At 41.5% G+C, this 24,037-nt stretch overlaps 3 protein-coding genes across 3 annotated transcripts in view; 2 read left to right on the top strand and 1 right to left on the bottom strand.

The window, feature by feature from the left end:
• Positions 1 to 70: 70 nt before the first annotated feature.
• LOC110507362 (zona pellucida-like domain-containing protein 1) lies at positions 71 to 23,993 on the bottom strand. Its single transcript, XM_036964957.1, has 11 exons — positions 23,949 to 23,993; positions 4,232 to 4,339; positions 3,591 to 3,817; positions 2,869 to 3,059; positions 2,583 to 2,655; positions 2,220 to 2,317; positions 1,902 to 1,985; positions 1,599 to 1,770; positions 1,245 to 1,344; positions 1,028 to 1,054; positions 71 to 906 (listed from the first exon to the last, which is right to left on the bottom strand). Exons 2-11 carry the CDS (start codon positions 4,329 to 4,331, stop codon positions 746 to 748), a joined length of 1,233 nt encoding a protein of 410 aa, XP_036820852.1. The 5' UTR covers positions 4,332 to 4,339; positions 23,949 to 23,993; the 3' UTR covers positions 71 to 745.
• On the top strand, positions 14,965 to 20,935 carry laynb (layilin b). The gene is made up of 7 exons (XM_021587312.2): positions 14,965 to 15,258; positions 16,013 to 16,310; positions 17,121 to 17,278; positions 17,824 to 17,868; positions 18,425 to 18,511; positions 19,055 to 19,169; positions 19,486 to 20,935. The coding sequence occupies exons 1-7, from the start codon at positions 15,183 to 15,185 to the stop codon at positions 19,814 to 19,816; spliced, it is 1,110 nt and encodes a 369-aa protein (XP_021442987.2). The 5' UTR covers positions 14,965 to 15,182; the 3' UTR covers positions 19,817 to 20,935.
• The window catches only part of sik2b (salt-inducible kinase 2b), a 68,038-nt gene continuing 66,418 nt past the window's right edge, over positions 22,418 to 24,037 (top strand). Inside the window, exon 1 of the mRNA XM_036964956.1 lies at positions 22,418 to 22,874. Within this exon, the coding sequence (XP_036820851.1) occupies positions 22,737 to 22,874 (138 nt within the window). The 5' untranslated portion in view covers positions 22,418 to 22,736. The remainder of the gene's footprint in view (positions 22,875 to 24,037) is intronic.

The raw sequence follows: 24,037 nt of genomic DNA, 5'->3' as shown, positions 1-24,037 counted from the left end.
TGTAAACGGCTAGTTCATATGCAGTACTTGTATTGTATTCTCATAAAAAAACAGACACCATTACACAACATTGAATTCATGTTAAACTTTATTTAGTATTTTTTTCCAATAATGTACAGAGGAGTAGTAGGAGGTCTGAAATTGGAGCATGATTGACACGGAAACTGGGTTGCGAAACACCACCCACTTCGGTTACAAGTCAACTGTATTGAGTTCAGTATATATCAAAACAAAATCCCCAAAACCCATATCATATATTATATATATTATAGCATTGTGGAAGACTCCGTGCGTATATCTATGGAGTCGTAGGCAACGCTATTAATAGTAATCAGATAAATGCCATAGTTAATATATCAGTTCCCACATTCCAGAATAATGATTAAAATTCAAAGAACTATTTATGTTGCCTCATCTACTACACTATTGCTCAAGCGTTTAACATACTTTCAGAAATTCTTATATATTAGTACAAAAGGTGAAGTATTGTGATGGTTCAGGCGTTTACACATTTTCCTTCGTAACAGGTAATTGATATTGATTAACTTTATCGATGAACAAAATGAGAATTAGACACTAGTGTCCACTTATTTTCTTAGGACACACTCAAGGTCTTCTAGTAGTTTTAGGCTACAAAATTAATGACATCACGAGAAATCTAAAACACACCCTATTAGGCAAAGCAGATTGGGCAGCTCGGAGGTGGACAGGTTGGTTGGTAGATGGTCATTGGCCAAGACACCTTTCAGTCAAAGGAGTGGGACAGACCGCCTGCCCAGTAGAACTTCTTGAGGACAAACCAGCTGCCAAGGACAAGCAGGGCTATGGCTGCAGTGCCAAAGAGGATCCCTACCACCAGCCCTGTGATGTTATCCCTGTCACCTCTTGACTGTACCCCTCCGCTGCCTGGATCACACAGAGGAAAAGTAGAGCATAGTTTTGGGCGTGCTTTAAATGACACGTTTATCCTCCCACCTAGACATATTCATTATTTGACACTTTAATTTAGCAAAAACATTTGACTCACTATATGCCAACGCAGCAGGTCTTTCCTCTGTAGGATAAACAACAGGGAGGGAAAACATATTATTAATTGAAATGGAATTTGAGTAGCAGTGGTACTAATAGCAATTATCTCTATAAACTCCAATGAATGACGTGCTACCTGTGATCATTATTACTGAATATCAGAATCTCAGACATAATGTTGAACAAAATCCTTAATGGATGACTCCAGGTCTCACCATCTCTGCTAGTATAGAGTGGTCCCACAGAAACAGTGGCTGATTCCGCTGACTCGGATCCAAAAGGCTCCAGTGATCTCTTTCTCCTGCTATTGCAAGCCTGTAACAAAGACAAGTTCTTATGCTTATATGAACCATTTATGGCATTGCAGCAAATTCAGGGGATAGCGCCAACCGGAACTTGGAACCCGGGTCCGGTGACTGTCAACCCAACAAGTTAGCCACTATACCAAGAGATCCGATCTCTTGACATGGTTACTGTGATGGGTCACGGTCAACACTGTTTTATCGATGGTGCTAATTGTAAAGAACCTGAGACTTTAAGAATGGTGTAGGTATGTGAACTCCACTTACATCAACCAGTTTCTGACACTTGCTGGGCTCACACAGTCGAAGGATGCAGTGCAGGAAGATACTGGACTTTTCCAGGTTGTTGTGTGTCACGAAGCGAAATGCCTCAAAGGAGAATCGGGAATTCTTGGAAATACCATTCTGTGTGACTGATGAGCGTGAATCAACAGTGCATCTGTGAATAAGGATTATAAGAAAACCCTTTGTCATTTTGCACATACTTATTATGATCAATATTCTGGGCTGCAATTTATCATTCATATATATCTATATTTGAAATTGATGAGAGGATGGTTTTTGTCAAACCCTGTGAAGAAGTCGTGCTTCTCATTGTTTGACATGTTGTACGCTGATGGGGTTGCAAAGCAGTGGTCAAGTAAAAGATTAAAACTGTTGGAGGGAGGGAGGGAGGGAGGGAGGGAGGGAGGGAGGGAGGGAGGGAGAGAGTCATGTCAATTTTTTAGAAAAAGTGTGTACACCATTCACAATAATGAAAATATAGAATATACAAAATAAATATGAATATAATGGATATGGAAAACTACAATACAAAATACTGTACATGAAATGACCCAGTAGATATTTGACCCAGTAGATAAGTTAAGAGACAAAATGTTGACTTACTTCCCAGTGAGGTTGGTGGCCTTCACCTCCACATAAACCTTGGAACGCAATTCAAGTCCTGTCGGTGGAACCACCAATGGGTAACCATAATCAGTGTCCTACACAACAAACAGTAGAGAAGAGAAGGAGTTGTGAGGAAGATCACAGGTGAGATGTATTCTGTAAATATCCAAATCAAAAGACTAATAGTAGAGTGAAATAAGAGTAAATGAACACTTCATAATGTCGCTAAGATATAGCTACATTAATAATAACATTCTATGGGCAGGTACAGTGTACTTGAGATATTATATACTTCTCAGACAGCCCTGACCATTCATGGATGTTTTTTTTTATACATAAGGAATTGAATCCTGCACTCACGTTAAAAACACTCATACTCAAGGTGTTGATGAACGTGCCATTGTTGTCACTGGTGGCCACTGAGACTGACGACCTAAGATAGAGAGAGTGGGAGAGAGCTAGTGTTAGAGAAGAAGGAAAAAGTGTCAGTTGACCTGACGAAGATACCAGAATTCATTTGTAACCAAACCCCCCCCCATCTATCTACATCTACGTAGCTACCTCACTAGCTATATAACCCAATTCACCCTCTGGGGATCAATAAAGTAAATTTTTACTGATAACCAGTTAGAGGACCGAGACTCACGCTACAATCTGTGTGTTGTTGAGAAGGTACTCCAGCGGGTAGCGGCAGGAGAAGTGATAGTAGAGGTCCGTGGCGTAACTGATGATCCCCACAGAGGACTTGGGGGTGTTAAGGTAACCTGTGACGATGACCGACTGGATGCTGGAGAAAAAGTTGAAAGGACCAGAGGCATCCGGGGCCTCGTCCAAGATCTAGGCTCAATCAACACAATGACGGATTTAAGGAATTGATGACTGAAAGGGAAAGGGGTAATCTAGTCAGTTGTTGATGTAAGACCCAATGAATGATAGATCAGTTATGTAGGATCCACACAATGACGGATCAGTGTAAGATCGTGGATGATTGGATTGATAGAGGATCAACACGTTGTTATTAGACAGTTAGCTAGTACACAAACACAGCCCATCAATATTAGGTTTGTTTTACATTCGATTCTATAATAAGTTAAGGTAGTATCATTTTTACACAACTGAACAGTTCACAGTAGGCTAAACACAATGTTCCTATTTCCATGAGCTATTTCCCAAATAACCACCAGAGGGATAGTCTTGGACACAGTTCACATTACATACAGTAAAAAAAAACAAATCCTAATGATGTCCTAATTTACACTGTAACTAAGTCACTCTCTCATTGTGCATTAACTTTAATGTGCAGATTTCCTCAAATGTACACCTTACCCAAGGCACTCTGTCACAGTGAACGTCAAGTAACCCTCTCACCTGCAGTGACTGTCGACAGGGGTTCGCCTGGCTGTGATTGACAGGCAGCTGGTAGCGTATGACAGGCGGATCCACGCTGGTGTCAATCAAGCCCTGGCACTGGCTCTTGTTGTGCTCTCCATTCAGAGCCAGACCGGCGGGGTCGAAGCCTGCCCACTGAGCCGTACACAGGTTCACCTTCAGATTGATCATACTGGCCCCGCAGTCCACCGTCAAGTCGTTGTTGTCTGAGGGGCCACAGAGGAGAGGAAGTGGAGGTTAAAACATATACAGAATCATTACTAGACTACAGTAGCTGCTGGGGGAATCACTCAGGGGTCTTACCACTGTTCATTCAACGGGTGGGTCTAATCCTGAATGCTGATTGGTTAAAAGTGCATTCCAGCCAGTGTCTATTCCACAAGTTACCACTGGTGAAATCTATGACGTTAAAGTGCCTATTGACTCTGTTCCACTTGACTGCGCAATCCACTGTCTCCTCAGCCCGGCCAGGCAAGTTACTGGGGGGAATCAATCAGTGAGCTCACCACTGTCTGATCACCGTGTCTCAATTATTGTTCAGCTCAAAATGTTCCCCCTGAGATTTTCACATGGAGAATTCCACCCCTGAATAGCCACGAGGTTCAACCCTCAGGACTTACCTGGGACCCTCTTGTACAGAGCAGAACAGTTGTAGGTAATGGAGAAGGCAGGCTGGAGGAAAATAGCCATCACAGCGGAGACACAGCACAGGGAGAGCATCTTAACTACTGTGGAGAGAGAGGATGAGAGACACACTCAGAGGACATTCACAGAACAGAAAGAACCACAGTCGGCATCCATGGCCAGAGTGCAGAGAAGTTGATAAAGCAGAGGTGGTTTTGAGGTTTGTTATCCCACATAGGAAGTAAACATGTCAAATGTGCCACCAAAGAAAATCTGTTACATGTCTAAAATGATCAACTTCCCCCAAAAAATGATTCCCTACTCCAAATCAGTTTGGTTTGACTTTTGAAAACTAAAGCAAGGAGAGCTGAGTCTCAAGTTATCCCATCCTACCTGTGAGGTTCCTGAGCAGGTGTTTGTGTGAGCAGGTGGTGGTGGGGTGTGTCTCATATACTGCAGGTGTTAGACCTCCCTGACATCTAATATCACATGGGAGTGAAACACGCATCCATCCCATCAACAAACACACACACACCAAGGTTGTTTTTTTTTTTTAAGTAAAAGCCATCAAACAACCACTGAGAGGACTGTGTCAATGGGGTTTGACATCGATCTCAAAGGTTAACCTGCACAGGATATTTCATATTTCTTGGAGACAAATAGGGGATATTTTAAGAACGATTGAGCGTTGTTGCTTTTCAGGGACATATTGTACACTGTATTCATATCTGTTTTATCATATTAGATTCATTCCATTCAACAACATGATTTTTTTTACACTTTAATAAACCCACTTGAATGCAATATTCTTCGGTGATTTGCTAATTGTGGAAACAATTAGTAATAACTATATATAACGTTTTAATATACAGTACCAGTCAAAAGTTTGGACACCTACTCATTCAAGGCTTTTTCTTTATTTTTACTATTTTCTACATTGTATAATAATAATAATAGTGAATACATCAAAACTATGAAATAACACATATGGAATCATGTAGTAACCCCAAAAAAGTGTTAAATCAAAATATATTTTATATTTTTCAAAGTAGCCATCCTTTGCCTTGATAACAGCTTTGCACACTCTTGGCATTCTCTCAACCGGCTTCAACATATGTAGGAGTTCCCACTTATGCTGTCCAACTCATCCCAAACCATCTCAATTGGGTTGAGGTCGGGTGATTGTGGACTCATCAGACCAAAGGACAGATTTGCACCAGTCTAATATCCATTGCTCGTATTTCTTGGCCCAAGCATATCTCTTCTTCTTATTGGTGTCCTTTGGTAGTGGTTTCTTTGAAGAAATTCAACCATGAAGGCCTGATTCACACAGTCTCCTCTGAACAGCTGATGTTGTTTCTGTTACTTGAACTCTTGAAATACTTGGGCTGCAATTTCTGAGGCTGGTCACTCTAATGAACTTATCCTCTGAAGCAGAGGTAAGTCTGGGTCTTTCTTTCCTGTGGCGGTCCTCGTGAGAACCAGTTTCATCATAGAGCTTGATGGTTTTTGCGAAGTTCTTGAAACTGTCCGGATTGACTGACCTTCATATCTCAAAGTAATGATGGACTCGTTTCTCTTTGCTTATATGAGCTGTTCTTGCCATAATATGGACTTGGTCTTTTACCAAATAAGGCTATCTTCTGTATACCACCTCTACCTTGTCATAACACAACTGATTGGCTCTAATGCATTAATTAACTTTTAACAAGGCATACCTGTTAATTGAAATGCATTCCAGCTCATGAAGCTGGTTGAGAGAATGCCAAGTGTTTGCAAACCTGCCATCAAGGCAAAGGGTGGCTACTTTAAAGAATCTCAAATATAAAATATATTTTGATTTGTTTAACACTTTTTTGGCTACTACATGATTCAACTCAAATTCAACTGTATTAGTCACATGTCCTGAATACAACAAGTCTAGACCTTACCGTGAAATGCTTACTTATTCCATGTGTGTTATTTCATTGTAGAATATTTGTGAAAACATAAACTATGTAGAAAATAGTCAAAAAAGAAATAAGAAAAACCCTTGAATGAGTAGGCTTTATCAATGACTGGTACTATAACTGTATTTTTTATTTGATAGGTTGAGATATTGTGTAGAATATGCAATACTATGAATTCTGAGCCAATGACATGATCCAGAGAATACGAAATTCTCCTTCGATCATGGTTTTTAGCCCAGGACCAGCCTTAACCTCTGTCTAAGAAACAGTCCCTTAGAGCTTCACGGGTTGGGCATGCATTGGCATTTCATTACATAACCTTGTTTGGAACAGGGGGCGGGTCGGTTCAAATTTTATAAACATTAATCACCACACAAAACCTATTCATCAAAATGCCATACAATCCCTGGGGTTCCTTTTGCATTTCTTATCAAACTTCCATCTAAAAGTGAGAAGTTAAGTCTATACGAGAGACAAAGCGGCCCTTGGGATGTCCTATGTAGAAGAGTGGATTCATGTCTTGAGAATGAAACACTGTGAATGCTGGAAATGTGATAACGGAAGCCACAAGGTAAGAAACACACAGAACCAAAAAATTGGCATTGTTAATTTCACTCGCATGTCATCCCTCTATTCTTTTTTGTACCAAGAGCTACTTTGAAAGTAGCCTTTGCTATAGGCTACAACTGCTACTGTGAAGGCCTATTGTTCAGGGGGAAATATAGAATCCAAATATGTTTCTGCCAAAAGCCCCTTGGCGAGAGAAGAGATTTGTTACACTATACGGATGCATCACTTGGTGACAGTCCCTTCACTTTTTTGCCTCTGCCCAAGATTTCTCCAATGACAATTGTTTAGTGTTCAGCACGGGTTGTATTTTCATGTGGTCTAATCATATTATCAGATTCCAATCATCCTAATGGCTGCTGGGGTCATTCAATGGGACAATTCCAGATTATGCAAAACTCTGGACCCTTGTAGTTTCAAGCTAAGCTGTTTACTAATTGTTTCAAATCAATGGATAATCAAGGTTGATTGATTCTGGAAATGAATGAAAGAACAATATTGGACATGTGGAAATACCATAGTAATAAAATGCATGTTGCTTGCCTTACATGTTATATGATGCGAAGAAAGAAATGAATTAGCATGTGTATTTTGCTATATCATTTGTGGTTTGAGAGAGGGAACACAGATATGACAAAGGAATTCAGAACAATTAACTCAAATGTAAAATGAATGGGTTAATAACATGTTGAACAAAAACATAAACCCAACATCTCAACAAACGCAACATCCATGTGCCATGAGCTGAAATAAAAGATCCCAGAAATGTTCCATATGCACAAATGCAATATAATCCATCCACCTGACAGGTGTGGCATATCAAGAAGCTGATTGAACAGCCTGTTCATTACACAGGTGCACCTTTTGCTGGGGACAATAAAAGGACACTCTAAAATGTGCAGTTTCGTCACACAACACAATGCTACAGATGTTTGAGGGAGCATACAATTGGCATGCTGACTGCAGGAATGTCCACCAGAGCTGTTGCTAGAGAATTGAATGTTAATATTTCTACCATAAGTCGCCTCCAACATAATTTTAGAGAATTCACCTGCGGGATGGTCTGAGGGGGGGGGGGGGGGGGGGGGGGCTGACTTTTCTGTCTGTACTAAAGCCCTTTTGTGGCAAAAACAACTAATTCTGATTGGCTGAGCCCTGGCTACCAAGTGTGTAGACCTATGCCCTCCCAGGCCCACCCATGGCTGCCCCCCTGTCCAGTCATGCAAATCCATAGATTAGGGCCTAATGAATGTATTTCTATGGACTGGTTTCCTTATATGATCAGTAACTCAGTAACAGTAAAGTCTTTGAAATTGCTGCATGTTGCATTTCTATTTTTGTTCAGTGTAGCTGTTAAACGTGGAATCTTTCTCTATTCAGTGTTTCTAATACAGGTATTCGTCCATCCAATCATCAATATAGGAAACCTAACATTTCACAAAGTTAAACATTGCAGCTGTAACCTTCACCACTGAAAACGAGCTAGAAAAAGTCCCCGCCAGACATGACCAGTGTAAAAAACCACCAAGACATGTCAGCCAGGATTATACTGTAGTGACAACATACTCCAACACAGTAATCACCATTGTGCTTCTTTACAATCTCCATTCTCAGCGCTCAACAAAGGTGGCGGAAATTTGATCTCAGTCACAGCAATAACCAAGGGCAATTAGGGTTGTTTAAGGTGCTGATTTGAGTAGGGAAAGAAAATATGCTGGGAATAGGTAAGGGAATGATACTGTAGACTTTAGAAGGTGTGACAGATCAGCTAGTCCAAAAACCCCTAAAAACAGGTGTGAGGCATGAAATTAACAGACCGGAGGCAGTGGTTGTGGTTCCTTAGCTTTCGTATTGTCACTAAACGGGTTCTTTCGCCCGACAAAATAGTTCCTGTACAAGGTAGAATCCAATGCTGAAACAGTGTGAAAAGCTCTCTCGCCCTCCATTTGACAAATCTGACCATAATTCTATCCTCCTGATTCCTGCTTACAAGCTCGGTATAAAAAAGTGGTCAGATGAAACAAATGCTAAACCATAGGACTGCTTTGCTAGCACAGACTAGGATATGTTCCGGGATTCTTCCGATGGCATTGAGGAGTACACCACATCAGTCAATGGCTTTATCAATAAGTGCATCGAGGATGTCGTATGCACAGTGACTGTACGTACATACTCCAACCAGAAGCCATGGATTACAGGCAACATTCGCACTGAGCTAAATGGTAGAGCTGACGCTTTCAAGGAGGAGGACTCTAACCCGGAAGCTTCTAAGAAATCCCGCTATGCCCTCCAACGAAACCATCTAACAGGCAAAGCATCAATACAGGACTATGATTGAATCTTACGACACCGGCTCAGACGCTTGTCGGACGTGGCAAGGAAGCACAGCCGAGAGCTGCCCAGTGACACGAGCCTACCAGACGAGCTAAATAACTTTATGCTCGCTTCAAGGCAAGTAACACTGAAACATGCATGAGAGAGTCAGCTGCAACTGGATAGGGAGGTTGTGAAGAGGGCACGACAAAACCTATTCCCCCTCGGGAGACTTAAAGATTTGGCATGGGTACTCAGATCCTCAAAAGGTTTTACAGCTGCACCATCGAGAGCATCCTGACGGGTTGCATCACTGCCTGGTATGGCAACTGCTCGGCCTCCGACCACAAGGCAAAACAGAGGGTAGTGCGTATGGCCCAGTACATCGCCGGGGCCAAGCTTCCTGCCATCCAGGACCTCTATATCTGGCGGTGTCAGAGGAGGCCCTAAATATTGTCAAAGACTCCAAAGACTCCAGCCAGCCTAGTCATAGACTGTTCTCTCTGTTACCGCACAGCAAGCGGTACCGTACTGCCAAGTACGGTAGGCTCCTAAATAGCTTCTACCCCCAAGCAATAAGACTCCTGAACATCTAATCAATTGGCTACCCAGACTATTTCTTCCCGCTATCTATAACCTGCCTTGTTTAACATAGAGCCAAGATGCGTTAGATGAAGCCGCTTTCTCTGCGGTAGGAAAGTCCGACGTCCTCACAGGTCCCTGTGTCTGCTCCCAATCCACCCGAGCTCCTCTCCTGTTACACCTATATAGAGGGAGACACCAAGCCAATCAGTGGGCCCAGTTGTGTACTAATTGGCTTTACACTGAGTACCTATCCCCTGAGGAGGGTGCTGTCGTGTCGTCTTCCTCCGGCTGATAACTGAACTCTCACAAAGGGTATAGTGGAGAGATCAAGAATTCATTATAGTACCTGTCTATCAGAGTTGACTACCCCTGCGTCACGCAACTAGTTTATCTCTCCTTTCTCATCATGCCAGCTCGCAAGGTGGACTTATTATAGAGTACCATAGTATGAGTCATAATACCCATACAACCTAGAGGTCAAACGTGGAAATGGTTCCAATCGTATTTCCACCATTAATTTCTCCCATAGGGGATTTTAGAAACACTTAAAATAATGGCTGTGTTTTTTGTAGGCTCACCTGGTGTGAACTTTTGACAACCATGCAAATATCTCTTGACTTTTATCAATACATTCAACTGTATTTACCCTTCCAAAATTGAAATGCTAATTATGTGGCTATCATAAAGAACTACAAATACCATGGTGATCTGGACGAGACTGCTGACTCGAGGCAAGGGTAGGAATCTCTGGATTATAACTATCTAATGTTAGCTAAATGTAGAAATGAATAAAGAGGATAGATTTCTTTAAATTGACAGAATTCTGTGAACTGTCTTGTGCAAGTTTGACATTGACACAATACATATTAGCAAAGGCATCGAGAAGATATGAGGAGCAGGAGCTTGCAGGGATTTGTAGTTTTGCACGATGTATACTTTGATGCTAATCTGATTTTTTTGAAATAATCTGAGAGTAAATAGAGACGAATATATTGATAAAAGTCACCTGGTCCGGGAGAGATTTACATGGTTATCAAAACGTCACGCCAGGGTGAGCCTACACGAAACATAGCCCTTATTTTAAGTGTGTCTAAAACTGTTGGAACCATTTCCCAAACCATGTTTGACCGCTAGGTTTTATGGGTATTATGACACCTCCACTGTGGGGCTCAATGGCCATACAAGGGCCATTATCTAAGTGTTATGGTACATGGTGTGTCCTTGAGAAGACTCTTTTGTGTTGGAGATGTTGGAGTAGAACTAGTGTGAAAGTAGAAATAGCTTGATTATTGGTCACTGTCATTGCTTGAATAAGACAATGCAATGATGGCCAAGACACGGTGATGAGTTTAAAAAAAAGATTGTCGTAAGAGTAGTAGTCTCTTGCTGTCATCTGCTGGCCAAGTTTGGGTTGTTATCAGTGCTCGTGAACCAAAGTATACAAAACATTCGGAACACCTGCTCTTTCCATTACATAGACTGACCAGGTGAATCGAGGTGAAAGCTATGACCCCTTATTGATGTCACTTGTTAAATCCACTTCAGTCAGTGTAGATGAAGGGGAGGAGACAGGTTTAAATAAGTTTTTTTAAGCCTTGAGACAATTGAGACATGGATTGTGTATGTGTGCCATTCAGAGGGTGAATGGGCAAAACAAAATATGTAAGTGCTTTTGAACGAGGTATGTCAGTAGCTGCCAGGCGCATCGGTTTGAGTGTGACAAGAACCGCAACGCTGCTAGGGTATTCACACTCAACAGTTTCCCTTGTGTGTCAAGAATGATCCACCACCCAAAGGACATCCAGCCAACTTGACACAACTGTTCCTCTTATTATTTGGAAATACCTGCAAAATCAAACATGATTATTAAAAATGACCAGAATGCAGTCCCAAATCACAGACTTGTATCAGCTCCAGTAAGACCATATTTAACATTATATAACATTCATTGTTTCCCTGTCAAAGAAATCAACTGATGCCTTGAAGTTAAAAAAAGGCCTGTTCCATTCCTGAGTTACACCAGAGGTGGACCCCCTCGCATAGAGACAGTGCATGCCTTTGCTTGACTTGAGTAACACTACCCTGGCCTCGCTCAGATGACGACCTTCTCATGGGGCCAAGACTCGTGTCACTAATAAAGAGACATGATAGAGCGTTACATTCCAGGAAGACGAGTAGTGAACCTCTGGCCCAGAGCCAGCCAGACAGCACAAAAGTGCCTCACATAAAATGAATGTGTTGTGGAACACATCCTGGCTTGTCTGAGCTCTTCCTTTGCTCCCAGAAAGCATGTGTTGCAGGGTTTACCATCTGCTGATGACTTATTGAGACAGCACGAAGAGAGGCGATGAGTCTCGGTCTTGTGGCTGACTTGTGGCTGACTTCTGTGTGTGCTGGGCCAAATAGGATAGTATTTTCTATTTAGATGTAAATATTTGGCATACATTCCCCTCCGTTTATTGATAAAGGCACATGACTCTAGAACCAACAAAAGTCATAAAAAAATATTGTGAATGTCCATGACTAGTCTACATGGAAATGTATCTGAAAATAAATGCATTTATATATTTATTACAGTCTTGTCCCATCGCTCCCATACAGACTTGGGAGAGGCGAAGGTCGAGAGTCATGCGTCCTCCTAAACACGACCCCGCCAAGCCGCACTGCTTCTTAACCCGGAAGCCTGCCACACCAATGTGTCGGCGGAAACACCGTACAGCTAGCTAAGTTAGCATGCATGCGCCCGGCCCGCGACAAGGAGTCGCTAGATCGTGATTGGACAACGACATCCTAGCCAGCCAAACCCTCCTCCCATAACCAGGACGATGCTGGGTCAATTGTGCGCCGCCTCATGGCTCTCCCGGTCACGGCCGGCTGCAGCACAGCCCGAGATCGAACTTGGGTCTGTAGTGACACATCTAGCACTGCGATGCAGTGCCTTAGACTGCTGCACCACTCGGGAGGACTGCATTTAATTTTTTTTAATAAAAACATAAGTTGACTTTTTGGAGATAATAGGTTTTTCCATTGGCACAGCAGTCGAAGGCACTGCATCTCAGTGCTAGAGGCGTCACTACATACCCTGGTTCGATTCCAGGCTGTATCACAACCGGCCGTGATTGGTAGACCCATAGGTCGGCACGCAATGGGCCCAGCACTGTCCGGATTAGGTTTGGCCGGGGTAGGCCGTCATTGTAAATAAGAATTTGTTCTTAACTGACTTGACTAGTTAAATAAAGGTTAAACAAAAATGAAATAAAAATTCCAGGACACGGACAATACTGTTTATGGTATATGAGAAAACATATGCTACGTCTTCATTCATAGAAGATTGTATTTGTTCTTTCCTGATTCTGCTTGGGCATAATCTGTCATTGACAATATTGCAAAAAATATGTTCTGACTACATTAGGCTATATGTAACTAATATTATTAGATGAGAGATGAGAGTTATATTTGCTGCATGGAATGTGTATTATACTGTTATTGATTACTCTATTTTATGCCTCTACTTTCTTCTTCGTATTCTTCAATAGACCTATGCATAATTTTTATAGAGAGAAAGGGGAAATTAGTGGAACTGCCTGAAAAACAAATGAGAAAGGACAGGGAAAGGAAATATGGTGTTGAAAAAACAGCTCTTCCCTTTCCTCCCTTCTGGCTTCCTGTCAGGGGCCAATGCTTTGCACACTCCTCTGAGCCCATGAACTCACTGCGATCAACTCTCCTCACAAGCAATCCAATCCTAGATCAGCACTCCTACTCTAAGACCGGTGGAGGCATAGAAACCATGTGTTTGATACCATTCCACCCATTCCCCCCCCCCCCCCCCCCCCCCCCCCCCCCCAATTAAGGTGTGATCAACCTCCTGTGTCTAGGACGCTTTATGAACACAGGCCCTGGACTTTTCCATTTCTGATAGTTACAGTCAAAACACAAACTGAAAACTGTTCACTATAGGGGTGATTAAGGTTTCCAGGTTTAACATACCTGGCAACCCTTTGCTGTTTGTTTCCAAGTTAGCCAACCCCTTCCCATGTAGCCTAGGCCACAGCATATAACCAACTGTGTTATTATGGAGTCTGAAGTGACTGATGTTGGTTTTCTGAGACTTCCAGATTAGCATCAACCCTCAATCCTATCTCAGGTCTGCTCTGGCATAAAACAGGCTTTTTTACTGACTGACAATGTGTAAGTTATGTTGATACAGATTTCAGGGTCATTGCTATCTGGTTATCATATCAAATCAAATCAAATGTTATTGGTATACACCCCCGCCCTTCTTCGTCCCACAGAGGTGTTTATCTCTGTATGCACGATGCTTGAAGAAGCCCGGTGGCTGAATCGACTCCGACAACATATCCCGAGAGAGCCATGTTTCTGTGAAACAGAGAATGTTACAATCTCTGATGTCTCTCTGGAAGGCAACCCTTGCTCTAATTTCGTCTACCCTTGTTGTCAAGAGACTGGACATTGGCGAGTAGTATACTCGGAAGCGATGGGCAGTGTGCACGCCTACGGAGCCATGCTCCGTCTGCGGCGATGTTGTTTTGGCTTGGCTTCTGGGATTAGATCCACTGTCCCGGGTTGGGGTCCGAACAAAGGATCCGCTTCAGGAAAGTCGTATTTCAGGTCATAATGTAGGAAAATTGACATTGTTTTCTGGGCTAACAATGTAAGAAATAATACTTTAAAAAAAGATATATATACATAGTTTTCAAAGGACTCAAAGCGAGGCAAACATCTCTGTCAGTGCCATCTTGCAGTCGGTAATCACAAAACAACCTCACAAAAAAAAACTGTCTTGTATTGTCTGGAGTTTGCTGCCTGGAACACAGTCTCACCAAAGTTTTCCATGTTGTAGACTCATTACTGGCAAAATTAACACGCACCACCCGGCCCTAGAATGTCCTAATTTCCTCAAGTGAAAGAACACAATCTTCTCCTCCTTTACATAATTAATTCACAATTTTTCTCTTAACTGTTTTATTTCTTATTTCCTGCCCTGGTTGTCAAATCTTTCCCCCAGCACACAGTAGATCTAGGCTATAATAGCAGGAACATTTGTATATGAATGTTTGATATTCAATGAAAGTAGTGTGTGTGCGTGCGTGTGCGTGTATGAAATAGACGTTTTCTAAACATGTACATTTATCGTGATCAGTATAGCATATCACTCAAAGACATCTTTTCAGTCTCTCTTCCATTCTTATCAAATAAATGTGACTTTGATTAGATTATTGTGTGGGTGCAGCATGGAGTAGCCTAATTTCATTATGCCTATGAGTGCAAAAAAAACATAGCAAGGTATGACAAGCATTCCTCCTTTCCTCCTTTTATCTTCGATGGATTTACTCAAAATAATGAGCCTTTCGCAGTGAGAGGGGTTTAAAAAACGCTTTACCGGATCCTGCAAAAATACTTCGACCTAATTCTGATTGGACCATATGCGATGTTTCGCCCCTCTCCCAGGCTTTGACGGGCGGTTACGGATTTTCTCGAATTTACACGAAAGTTTAGTGAAGATGAAGAAATGGATTTTGTTAAACTGCTCGGGACTGTTCTCGCCGTTTTCTGCCACTTAGGATTCACCCAATTTGAACACAATGGTGAGTGTTGACAGGGAAACAATGTCAAACCTGTCAAAGCCCGTTGTCAAAAGGTAACTAACTGTATGATTAACCAAACGTTATCTAATGCATTGCAATATTGCGCTCTTTTGATTGTGCGAAAGAAAATCGTATTATGTAGTACCCAACGAAAGAAGAAAGATTTTGGAACGTTAAAATGTTTAAATAGAAACTTCAAATGTCACCCAAAATCGAGTGCTTTTGTAAGCTAGATGGCAAAAACAGTCACTGCAATATTTCTCTTCAATAGGCCTAGACATTGCCCAGAGCAGGCTTTTTGTTTTGGTTTGTGTGTTGGTAACCTATGATTCGTTTTGAGATGGGCCATTATGCTCAGAAGTAGGCTACAGATTTAGAAGACCAATGTGGTATGTAATAGCATAAAGGTGGTGCAAATATCAAGGTGGGCCATATTACTTTACAGCTTATTCACTGTGGTTTGCAACATTATTAGTAAAGGCCCTAATAATAAAGAAAATATGGCAATAAGGTCTACATAAAATCAAGAGATCTTGCACATAGGCCTATTATCATGTAATCCATGTATGCTAATACATGTGCCTTATGTCCTCACAGTTTACATAACAACTTGCAATGGTATTCTACTGAATGACCATTCTGATTTGACGTTATTTATTACCCAAGTTTAGATTTTCAATTTTCCAATTGAATTTGCAATTTGATTTGCTTTCTTGATTTGCAATTGCTTATTTTCCAATGCGATGCACTGTAGGCCAGAGGATCTGTCGACGTGGCACAGAGCGACCCTGCTACAGGATCAACTACTTCCAGGACCCACGGCGGAGGGTGACCTTCGATAATGCCAGGCAGGCCTGCAGGACGGATGGGGCAGAGCTCCTCAGTATCGAGACTGACAATGAGCAGCGTCTGGTCGAGAGGTTCATCCAACAGTTGCAGGCCACTGATGGGGACTTCTGGATCGGGCTGCACAGAAGCCCACGCCACTGGGTGACTACCATAGGATGCCCTTCGCAGTACTACTGGCTGGATGGCAGCAAGGCCAGATTCAGGTGTTCTTTTGTGTTTTCCTTTGGTTTCAAGTCTAGGAGATCCCTGCAGCTGTTGGCATGCACACCACAGGAAAATACAGGGCCATAGAGATACCTCACATGACTCACAGTAATCTGAGAGTCATCAAAGAGCATCAGGGATTAACATATGTTGGTGTCTACATGCTTTGAGAGTCATTGCTATTTTATCGGTACAATTTGTATTATCATGAATGTTGTGGTATTGGCAGTGTTGGGAAAGCTACTCTGAAATATAGTTTACCCAGCTACCAATTACTTCACACTGAAAGAAGTTAAGCTACACTAAAGGTACCCTTAAAAAATATAGTTGACTTAACTAAAGTTACTTTGAAAAAGTAGTTCACTTCATCCAAACTACTTAATGAAAAAATATTATATCTAAATCTGAAATGTCACAAGACGACAAGTTGCCAGAACAAATCACCGTTGTCAGATGTTAACAGATGTTATTTACCCTATTAATCACAAAATAAAATGCTTCAAGTGAGAATTAGGCAGGTCTGAGGCCGAAAAAAGGATTGCAAAAAGAGTAGTGTGTAGTTCCAGTAGTTAGCTACACCACTACATGGCAAAAGTTATTAACTACTGAAAACACTACCTTGATTTGAATTTAGTTCAACTACCACCAAGCTACTGCAAAATGTAGTTCAATTACTAGTTGAAGTACATAGTTCACTACTCCCCAACAGTAGGATGAGTAGGATGAGAGTCCATTTTCAGAGGCATGCTGTTGACTATCGAAGGATCTCTGATAAAGTTGTTGACCTATGGAAAACACGCTTGTTGCAGAAACTGGCATTGGGACGAGCCATCGTGTGGCAACGAGATGTGTGTGGTGCTGTACCACCAGCCTTCTGCCCCCCCTGACGAGGGGGGGCGCTTAATGTTCCAGTGGAACGATGACAACTGCAACACCAGGAACAATTTTGTCTGCAAGTACTCCGAAGGTGAACTGTACCCTGGACACGTTCTGAGTAGACAAACGTTGTGGAACATTGCAGATAGACATGTTATGAATAGAGTTGACATGATTTGTTATTCTACATGTCAGAGAGTTATGTTTGTTTCACATCGTGTTTTTCTATCTGAACGATCCACAACATTGTGCCCTGCAAAACATGGCCCCGGTGTCCTTGATAGTGTTCATATTTAGACATGAACAGATTAAAAGGGTTGTATTCAACAGACAGCAAATGGAAAGAAAGGGGCCTAAACAGGGAGGGACTAACTGAATTTGTCCAATTAGAATCTCTTTTGTTGACACGTTTTTTTGTTACGGATTGCAACAGTGTGCACTAATGAATTTGGCAATGTTACATTACATTTATCCTATCTCAATCCTGTAGTTTATCTCCGCTGAAGGAGATAATATTGTATGGTATGATTTTGATTGAATACCAGTTTATCAACAAGGAACCATAGAAAAAATAATTCACAGTCAATATAGTCCATATACTTTTGCAGCTGACGATTCTCTTTCTCTCTCTTACAGAAAAGTTACCAGTGTTTACTGTGGTGTGGAATTCATTATACACAGGTAAACCCACCCCTGCAACTAACATTTCAATTTTTTTAAGGTCAAATATGTGAATCCTTGAGATGAGTGATTTGTTGATACTGAGATCAACAGCTTGAACATTGTAATGACATCGCAATTCTCAATCTCCGAAGTGTCTATGTAAAGGATGACATCTAGTGGTAAAGATTTATGAATCACAATATAATACAATAGAAGAGAATATAATAGAACATAAAAACCTCATCAGTGTCATTGAATCAATCCTCTTACCAGATAATAGAGGCTATGCATGACAAATACAGTAGGCTATAGTACAGTTACAGATTACCAGTGAAGTTGCTTGAAACTGTTGCTCTGATTGAGTTTATTCCTAGAGAGTTTATTTGCATATTAGTCATCCTGTACTAGTTTACACATTGCTGAATCACACATGCTCAATCTTTCTTTTCTGTTGAAGACAAAATGGTGCTTATTTTGGTCTGCACATTTATTTGAGCAATATGACGTTTTTGTATATCAATCCAATTTACAGTGTCTGTCTATTTACACGTTTTGCTCATGATCTATTTTCCAGTTGCCCCAATTATATCTTTAATACCAATCCTCCCATCAGCTACAGTGAGTGATGAGAAGACAAAACTAGGACTGTCTGAATCATCAGGTGAAAAATCTGCACTCTTCGTGTCTATCGAGTTTGATCCTTGGTTATGAAATATTGTACATTATAAACTGGGTGGTTGGAGCCCTGAATGCTGATAACAGACCGTATACCACGGGTATGACAAAACATTTATTTTTACGGCTCTAATTACGTTGGTAACCAGTTCATAATAGCAATAAGGCACCTCTGGGGTTTGTGATATATGGCAAATATACCACGGCTAAGGGCTGTGTCCAGGCACTCCGCATTGCGTTGTGGGTAAGAACATCCCTTAGCCGTGGTATACACCCCTTCATGCCTTATTGCTTAATTGTGTCCCAAATACAATAAATGTTCTCCTCTTTTATTTTCCAAAATGATTCATAGTGAGGTGCCAACTTAATGTCATTAGCCTGGTCCCAGATCTGTGTGTTTGCGCTATCATGTCAGCTCCTTTTCATTGACAATGACTGACGAGGAGTTGACACGATAGCGCAAACAGATCTGGGCCCAGGCTATAATGCCATTGTCTTACCTCTGGTGTTTTTTTTTTCTCCCTTCAAGTATCTCTTTCAGATAATGTCCTGCATGTCTCCTACATTCTATTTGCTACTATCCCTATTCTACTGCTGCTGCTTGTGGCTACAGGAGTCTTCTGCTATAAACGGGCTGCCAAAAGGTAATGCTTGTTCGCTTCATTGAATAATAACTGGTAATAATACATTTTGTATGTTAGGCACCTGTCAAGGTCACCAAACATTATTTAAAAGTATGTCAAAAAGAATCTATAGGTAAAAAATGACACAGGTAAGAGGGGCAAAACAGAGGGAGCTTGCAAGAGGGCTTGTGAAACACAATCAACATCAGACGTCACAGAGCCTAAGAGATGTTTTGTTTTGAGGTTGGTTTAAATGCCATACTTGAAATAAGCAATGATGGAGGTGTTTGTGGCTCGCTACATGCCTCTGTAACTGATAGTGTAACTCTTTATGCAGGAGAAAGTCTCCAACAGACAGCTACCCTAAGCAAGAGCAATGGGGTACAATGTCCACTGCGGCCTGCAACATCCAAGGACCCTATGCCTACCAGGACATCACCAAGCTTCAACCAGCCGAACTGGAGAGCATGGCACCTGAATCAATCAAGAAGATGTCCTTCTGTGCCTCCTCTTTTGATTCCCAGTGTGATGATTACGAGAATGTTTCAAACACGGAGACAGTGACAGAGAGTGGCTTTGTGACCAACGATATCTACGAGGCCTGCCAAAACCAGGGTCGGCACTATCTCAACGAGACTGGATGGGTGGAGAATGAGATCTATGAGTAATGTTGCAGCCATGCAGTGCCTCTCTCTTTACCACATGTCCACTGGGCCATCTGGGCATCTGACTCTTTTTGTCTCCATTCAACTTTCATATCTCCTGCTGGTGGGTTGTATGGCATCATGTGATGCGAGACAGGATGGACAGATCCTGTGTGGTATTATATAATGTTCGCTTTAGGGTACGCCCACTAACCGTACAAAGAGGCCTATGGTGTCACCCCTATTTGAGGTTTCCTGTGTGGAAGTTGATGTCAGGGAACAGGACAATATCTTCGGAAATTCGGATAACAGAAGTCTGACCCCACGACACCTCTGAGCAATGGCTGTCTGCGAGAGATGATCCTCCCAGTGATGTTTAACAAAGCCTCCACTGCTATGACACTAGTTTGAGCTGGCTGGATAAAGTCATAATGTGCCTTTTCATGGCTACACCAAAGTCCTGGTTGAATAACAGAGTGTAGCATTTGTTTATTTGCCTATTCCTGTGTCTTCGTCTTATAATCTTGTATTTATCACAATGTTGTGAGAAAAATCAAGAAAATACATGTTTTGCGTACATGGTAGATTCAAGTGGGCCTGACTAGAGTGTTGTGAAAAAGTAGTCTTAACGAGCTAAAGCTGAGTGTTCTTGGAGGATGTCGGACAGGAAATACCAAAAGCACATCTGGAACTCGCACATACAGGAAATCTAGCAGTGACAGCAGATGCTTTTGGGGTGCTGCGCTCAACAGTTTTCCATGTAAGGCTGTCACGATAGGTTAATTAACAAAACATGTACTTGCTGGACCTGTAGGCCTATATGGGTGATATTTCAAATATCGCGCACCGCTCTGGCTACAAATAAATGTTTTGTTTTAATTTTTTTTATAACAATGTGCCTTTTATTGTGTTTTTGTGTACAAGAAGAAAGAAAAATAGACCATTTATAAGCCGTAAAACCTTTGGTAAGATATAGCTTACTTTACAGTACTATTGCAAACAGTACTTACTTATGGCTTCCATATTGTTTGTTTGACCGGCAGATGGTGCTGTTTCATGTCATATTTCAACTGTCTTTCCATTGGTCTCGAACTCCAGCAGTTTCACTCAAATTCTATGTTGATCGCTAGATGTGCAAAGGGTATGTTAAAAAAAGGATAACAATGTGCTAATATTCTGTCATATTATTGTATTATTCTCAAACCAATTGATTTGGCTTAATAACATGTATCTAAAATGTATACTGAACAAAACTATACTGAACAAAAATATAAACACAATATGCAACAACTTCAATTTCAACAATTTTACTGAGTTACAGTTCATACAGTATAAAGAAATCAGTCAATTGAAATAAATTCATTAGGCTCTAATCTATGGATTTCACATGACTGGGCAGGGGTGCAGCCATGGCTGGGCCTGGGAAGGTATAGGCCCATCCACTGGGGAGCCAGGCCTAGCCAATTAGAATGAGTTTTTTTCCCCACAAAAGGGCTTTATTACAGACAGAAATGCTCCTTAGTTTCATCAGCTGTCCAAGTGGCTGGTCTCAGACGATCCCACAGGTGCAGAAGCATGATGTGGAGGTCCTGGGCTGGCATGGTTACACATGGTCTGCGGTTGTGAGGCCCGTTGGAAGTACTGCCACATTTTCTAAAACAATGATGGAGGCGGCTTATGGTAGAGAAACTAAGATTCAGTTTTCTGGCAACAGCTCTGGTGGACATTCCTGGAGTCAGCATGCCAATTGCACGCTCCCTCAAAACTTGAGACATCTGTGGCATTGTATTGTGTGACAAAACTGCACATTTTAGAGTGTTTTTTTATTGTCCCCAGGACAAGGTGCACCCGATGAATGATCATGCTGTTTAATCATCTTCTTGATATGCCACTCCTGTCAGGTGGTTGGATTATCTTGGCGAAGGAGAAATACTCACTAACAGGGATGTAAACAAATTTGTGCACAAAATTTGTGAAAAAATACACTTTGTGCATATATAACAATTCTGGGATCTTTTATTTCAGCTTATGAAACACTTAACATGTTTTGTATATATTTTTGTTCAGTGTACAAACCTGAATTGCAGAACACACACCATCCAGCATAATCCAAATTAATGTTGCCGTTTTGTCCGTAGCTGGGGAAACCTGGCAGGTTTCTCACACTCTCTTCTCAAAATGTATGATTATTTTACCACAGCCGTAAAGGGCAATTGCAACCAAACAAAAGTTATAATAAAATGTATTCGTGGTTGCATCACTTGCATGCATCATTTGCTTTGTGCATAAGCATGTACACATTACATAGTCAGAGACCAGCTGCACACACACCTTCACACATCAAAACAACATGCATGCATGGATTAATGTGCTAGTATAAATGTACATAAATAATTCACCAGTCCAATCCCTGCACTTTGACTCAGAGTAACAAAAGCTTTTTCTGTGCACCTGCAGGTCAAACTTCAAAGTCAACCCTCCACTCAGGGCGGCGAGCAAACAGATATCAGAATAGCAATGTAACCGGTTGACGTAAGAGGTGGGTCCGGTTGGCTTGGAAACGAATTGGCACTGAAGCGTGGAACCGCTTCAGAGGCCCGCCCCCTGTACAAATACCCCCATAGCTCTGACGTCAATGTACGTCAACGAGAGAATATGATGCCTCCTGCAACTCAACTCATGTACTTTAGCTAATATAGGTAGCTAGCTGAAACAGTATAGCTCTATTGTATTGGAGAACGTGGCGTGACAGCCGTAAAATGTATTCTGTCGTCTCGTTGGTCTGAAGGGTCGTTAACGTTCAAACTGGCCGGGCGACCAAGAAATGGACTTTGTCTATTTTGAATAGACAACATTTTAGCGGGCGGTTTGTTTTCCCTTCAACATCTGTAGGCTCAAGTCGCGAGTCCCTAGGTCCTCACCCCCAAACCACATTTAATAAAGCATGGTCATGGCTGACAATCACCAAAAACCGATGGTCCGGGGTCCTGTCCGAGTGGGCTTCTACGATATCGAACGTACTCTAGGAAAGGGTAATTTCGCAGTTGTGAAGCTGGCTAGACATCGCATTACCAAGACCGAGGTGAGTGCTGAGAATTAGCTAGCTGGCTGGCTAGCGTGCTAGTTAACAGTGAGCTAAGCGTGCGATTATCTTGCAAAGGGCACTAACCTTGTTTTTTAACTAACAAGCTAATAGTTACTTGCCCCCTGCATTGCAGTTGTAAATTAGCTAGTTGTCTAAAGTTATATTTGCACATTTATTCTGTAGTTGTCTCATTCGGTTCACATTTGACATTGGCATGTTTAGACCATTTCACACCTACCTAGTTTACTATGTTGCAAACAAGTCTCTTTTTTTTGCAAAGATTCTGAACCTTACATGAAGAAAGTTATAGACAAGTAATTTACCAACTATTATGTAACTTGATAATCAAAACTGTCTATGATTAGCAAAATTGTGTGTCACCCAGTTTTACATTTAGGCAACGTTAGCCTAACTGTGAAGCTGATTCATTCATGTGTTTTAATGCCATGAGATTCACATGATCTCATCAAAATCAAATCAAAATGTATTTGTCACATACACATAGTTAGCAGATGTTAGTGCGAGTGTAGCGAAATGCTTGTGCTTCTAGTTCCGACAATGCAGTAATAACCAAAGAGTAATCTAACCTAACAATTCCACAACTACTACCTTATACACACAAGTGTAAGGGGATAAAGAATATGTACATAAAGATATATGAATGAGTGATGGTACAGAACGGCATAGGTAAGATGCAGTAGATGGTATAGAGTACAGTATATACATATGAGATGAGTAATGTAGGGTATATAAACATAAAGTGATAATTTAAAGTGGCTAGTGATACATGTATTACATAAAGATGGCAAGATGCAGTAGATGATATAGAGTACAGTATATACATATGAGATGAGTAATGTAGAGTATGTAAACATTATATTAAGTGGCATTGTTTAAAGTTGCTAGTGATACATTTTTACATCAATTTCCATTATTAAAGTGTCTGGAGTTGAGTCAGTATGTTGGCAGCAGCCACTCAATGTTAGTGGTGGCTGTTTAACAGTCTGATGACCTTGAGAGAGAAGTTGTTTTTTAGTCTCTCGGTCCCTGCTTTGATGCACCTGTACTGACCTCGCCTTCTGGATGATAGCGGGGTGAACAGGCAGTGGCTCGGGTGGTTGTTGTCCTTGATGATCTTTATGGCCTTCCTGTGACATCGG

Source organism: Oncorhynchus mykiss, chromosome 27, assembly GCF_013265735.2.
Source record: "Oncorhynchus mykiss isolate Arlee chromosome 27, USDA_OmykA_1.1, whole genome shotgun sequence".
Classification (NCBI taxonomy): domain Eukaryota; kingdom Metazoa; phylum Chordata; class Actinopteri; order Salmoniformes; family Salmonidae; genus Oncorhynchus; species Oncorhynchus mykiss.
Note: the sequence above shows the minus strand (reverse complement) of the source record. Positions and strands in the feature narration are given on the sequence as shown.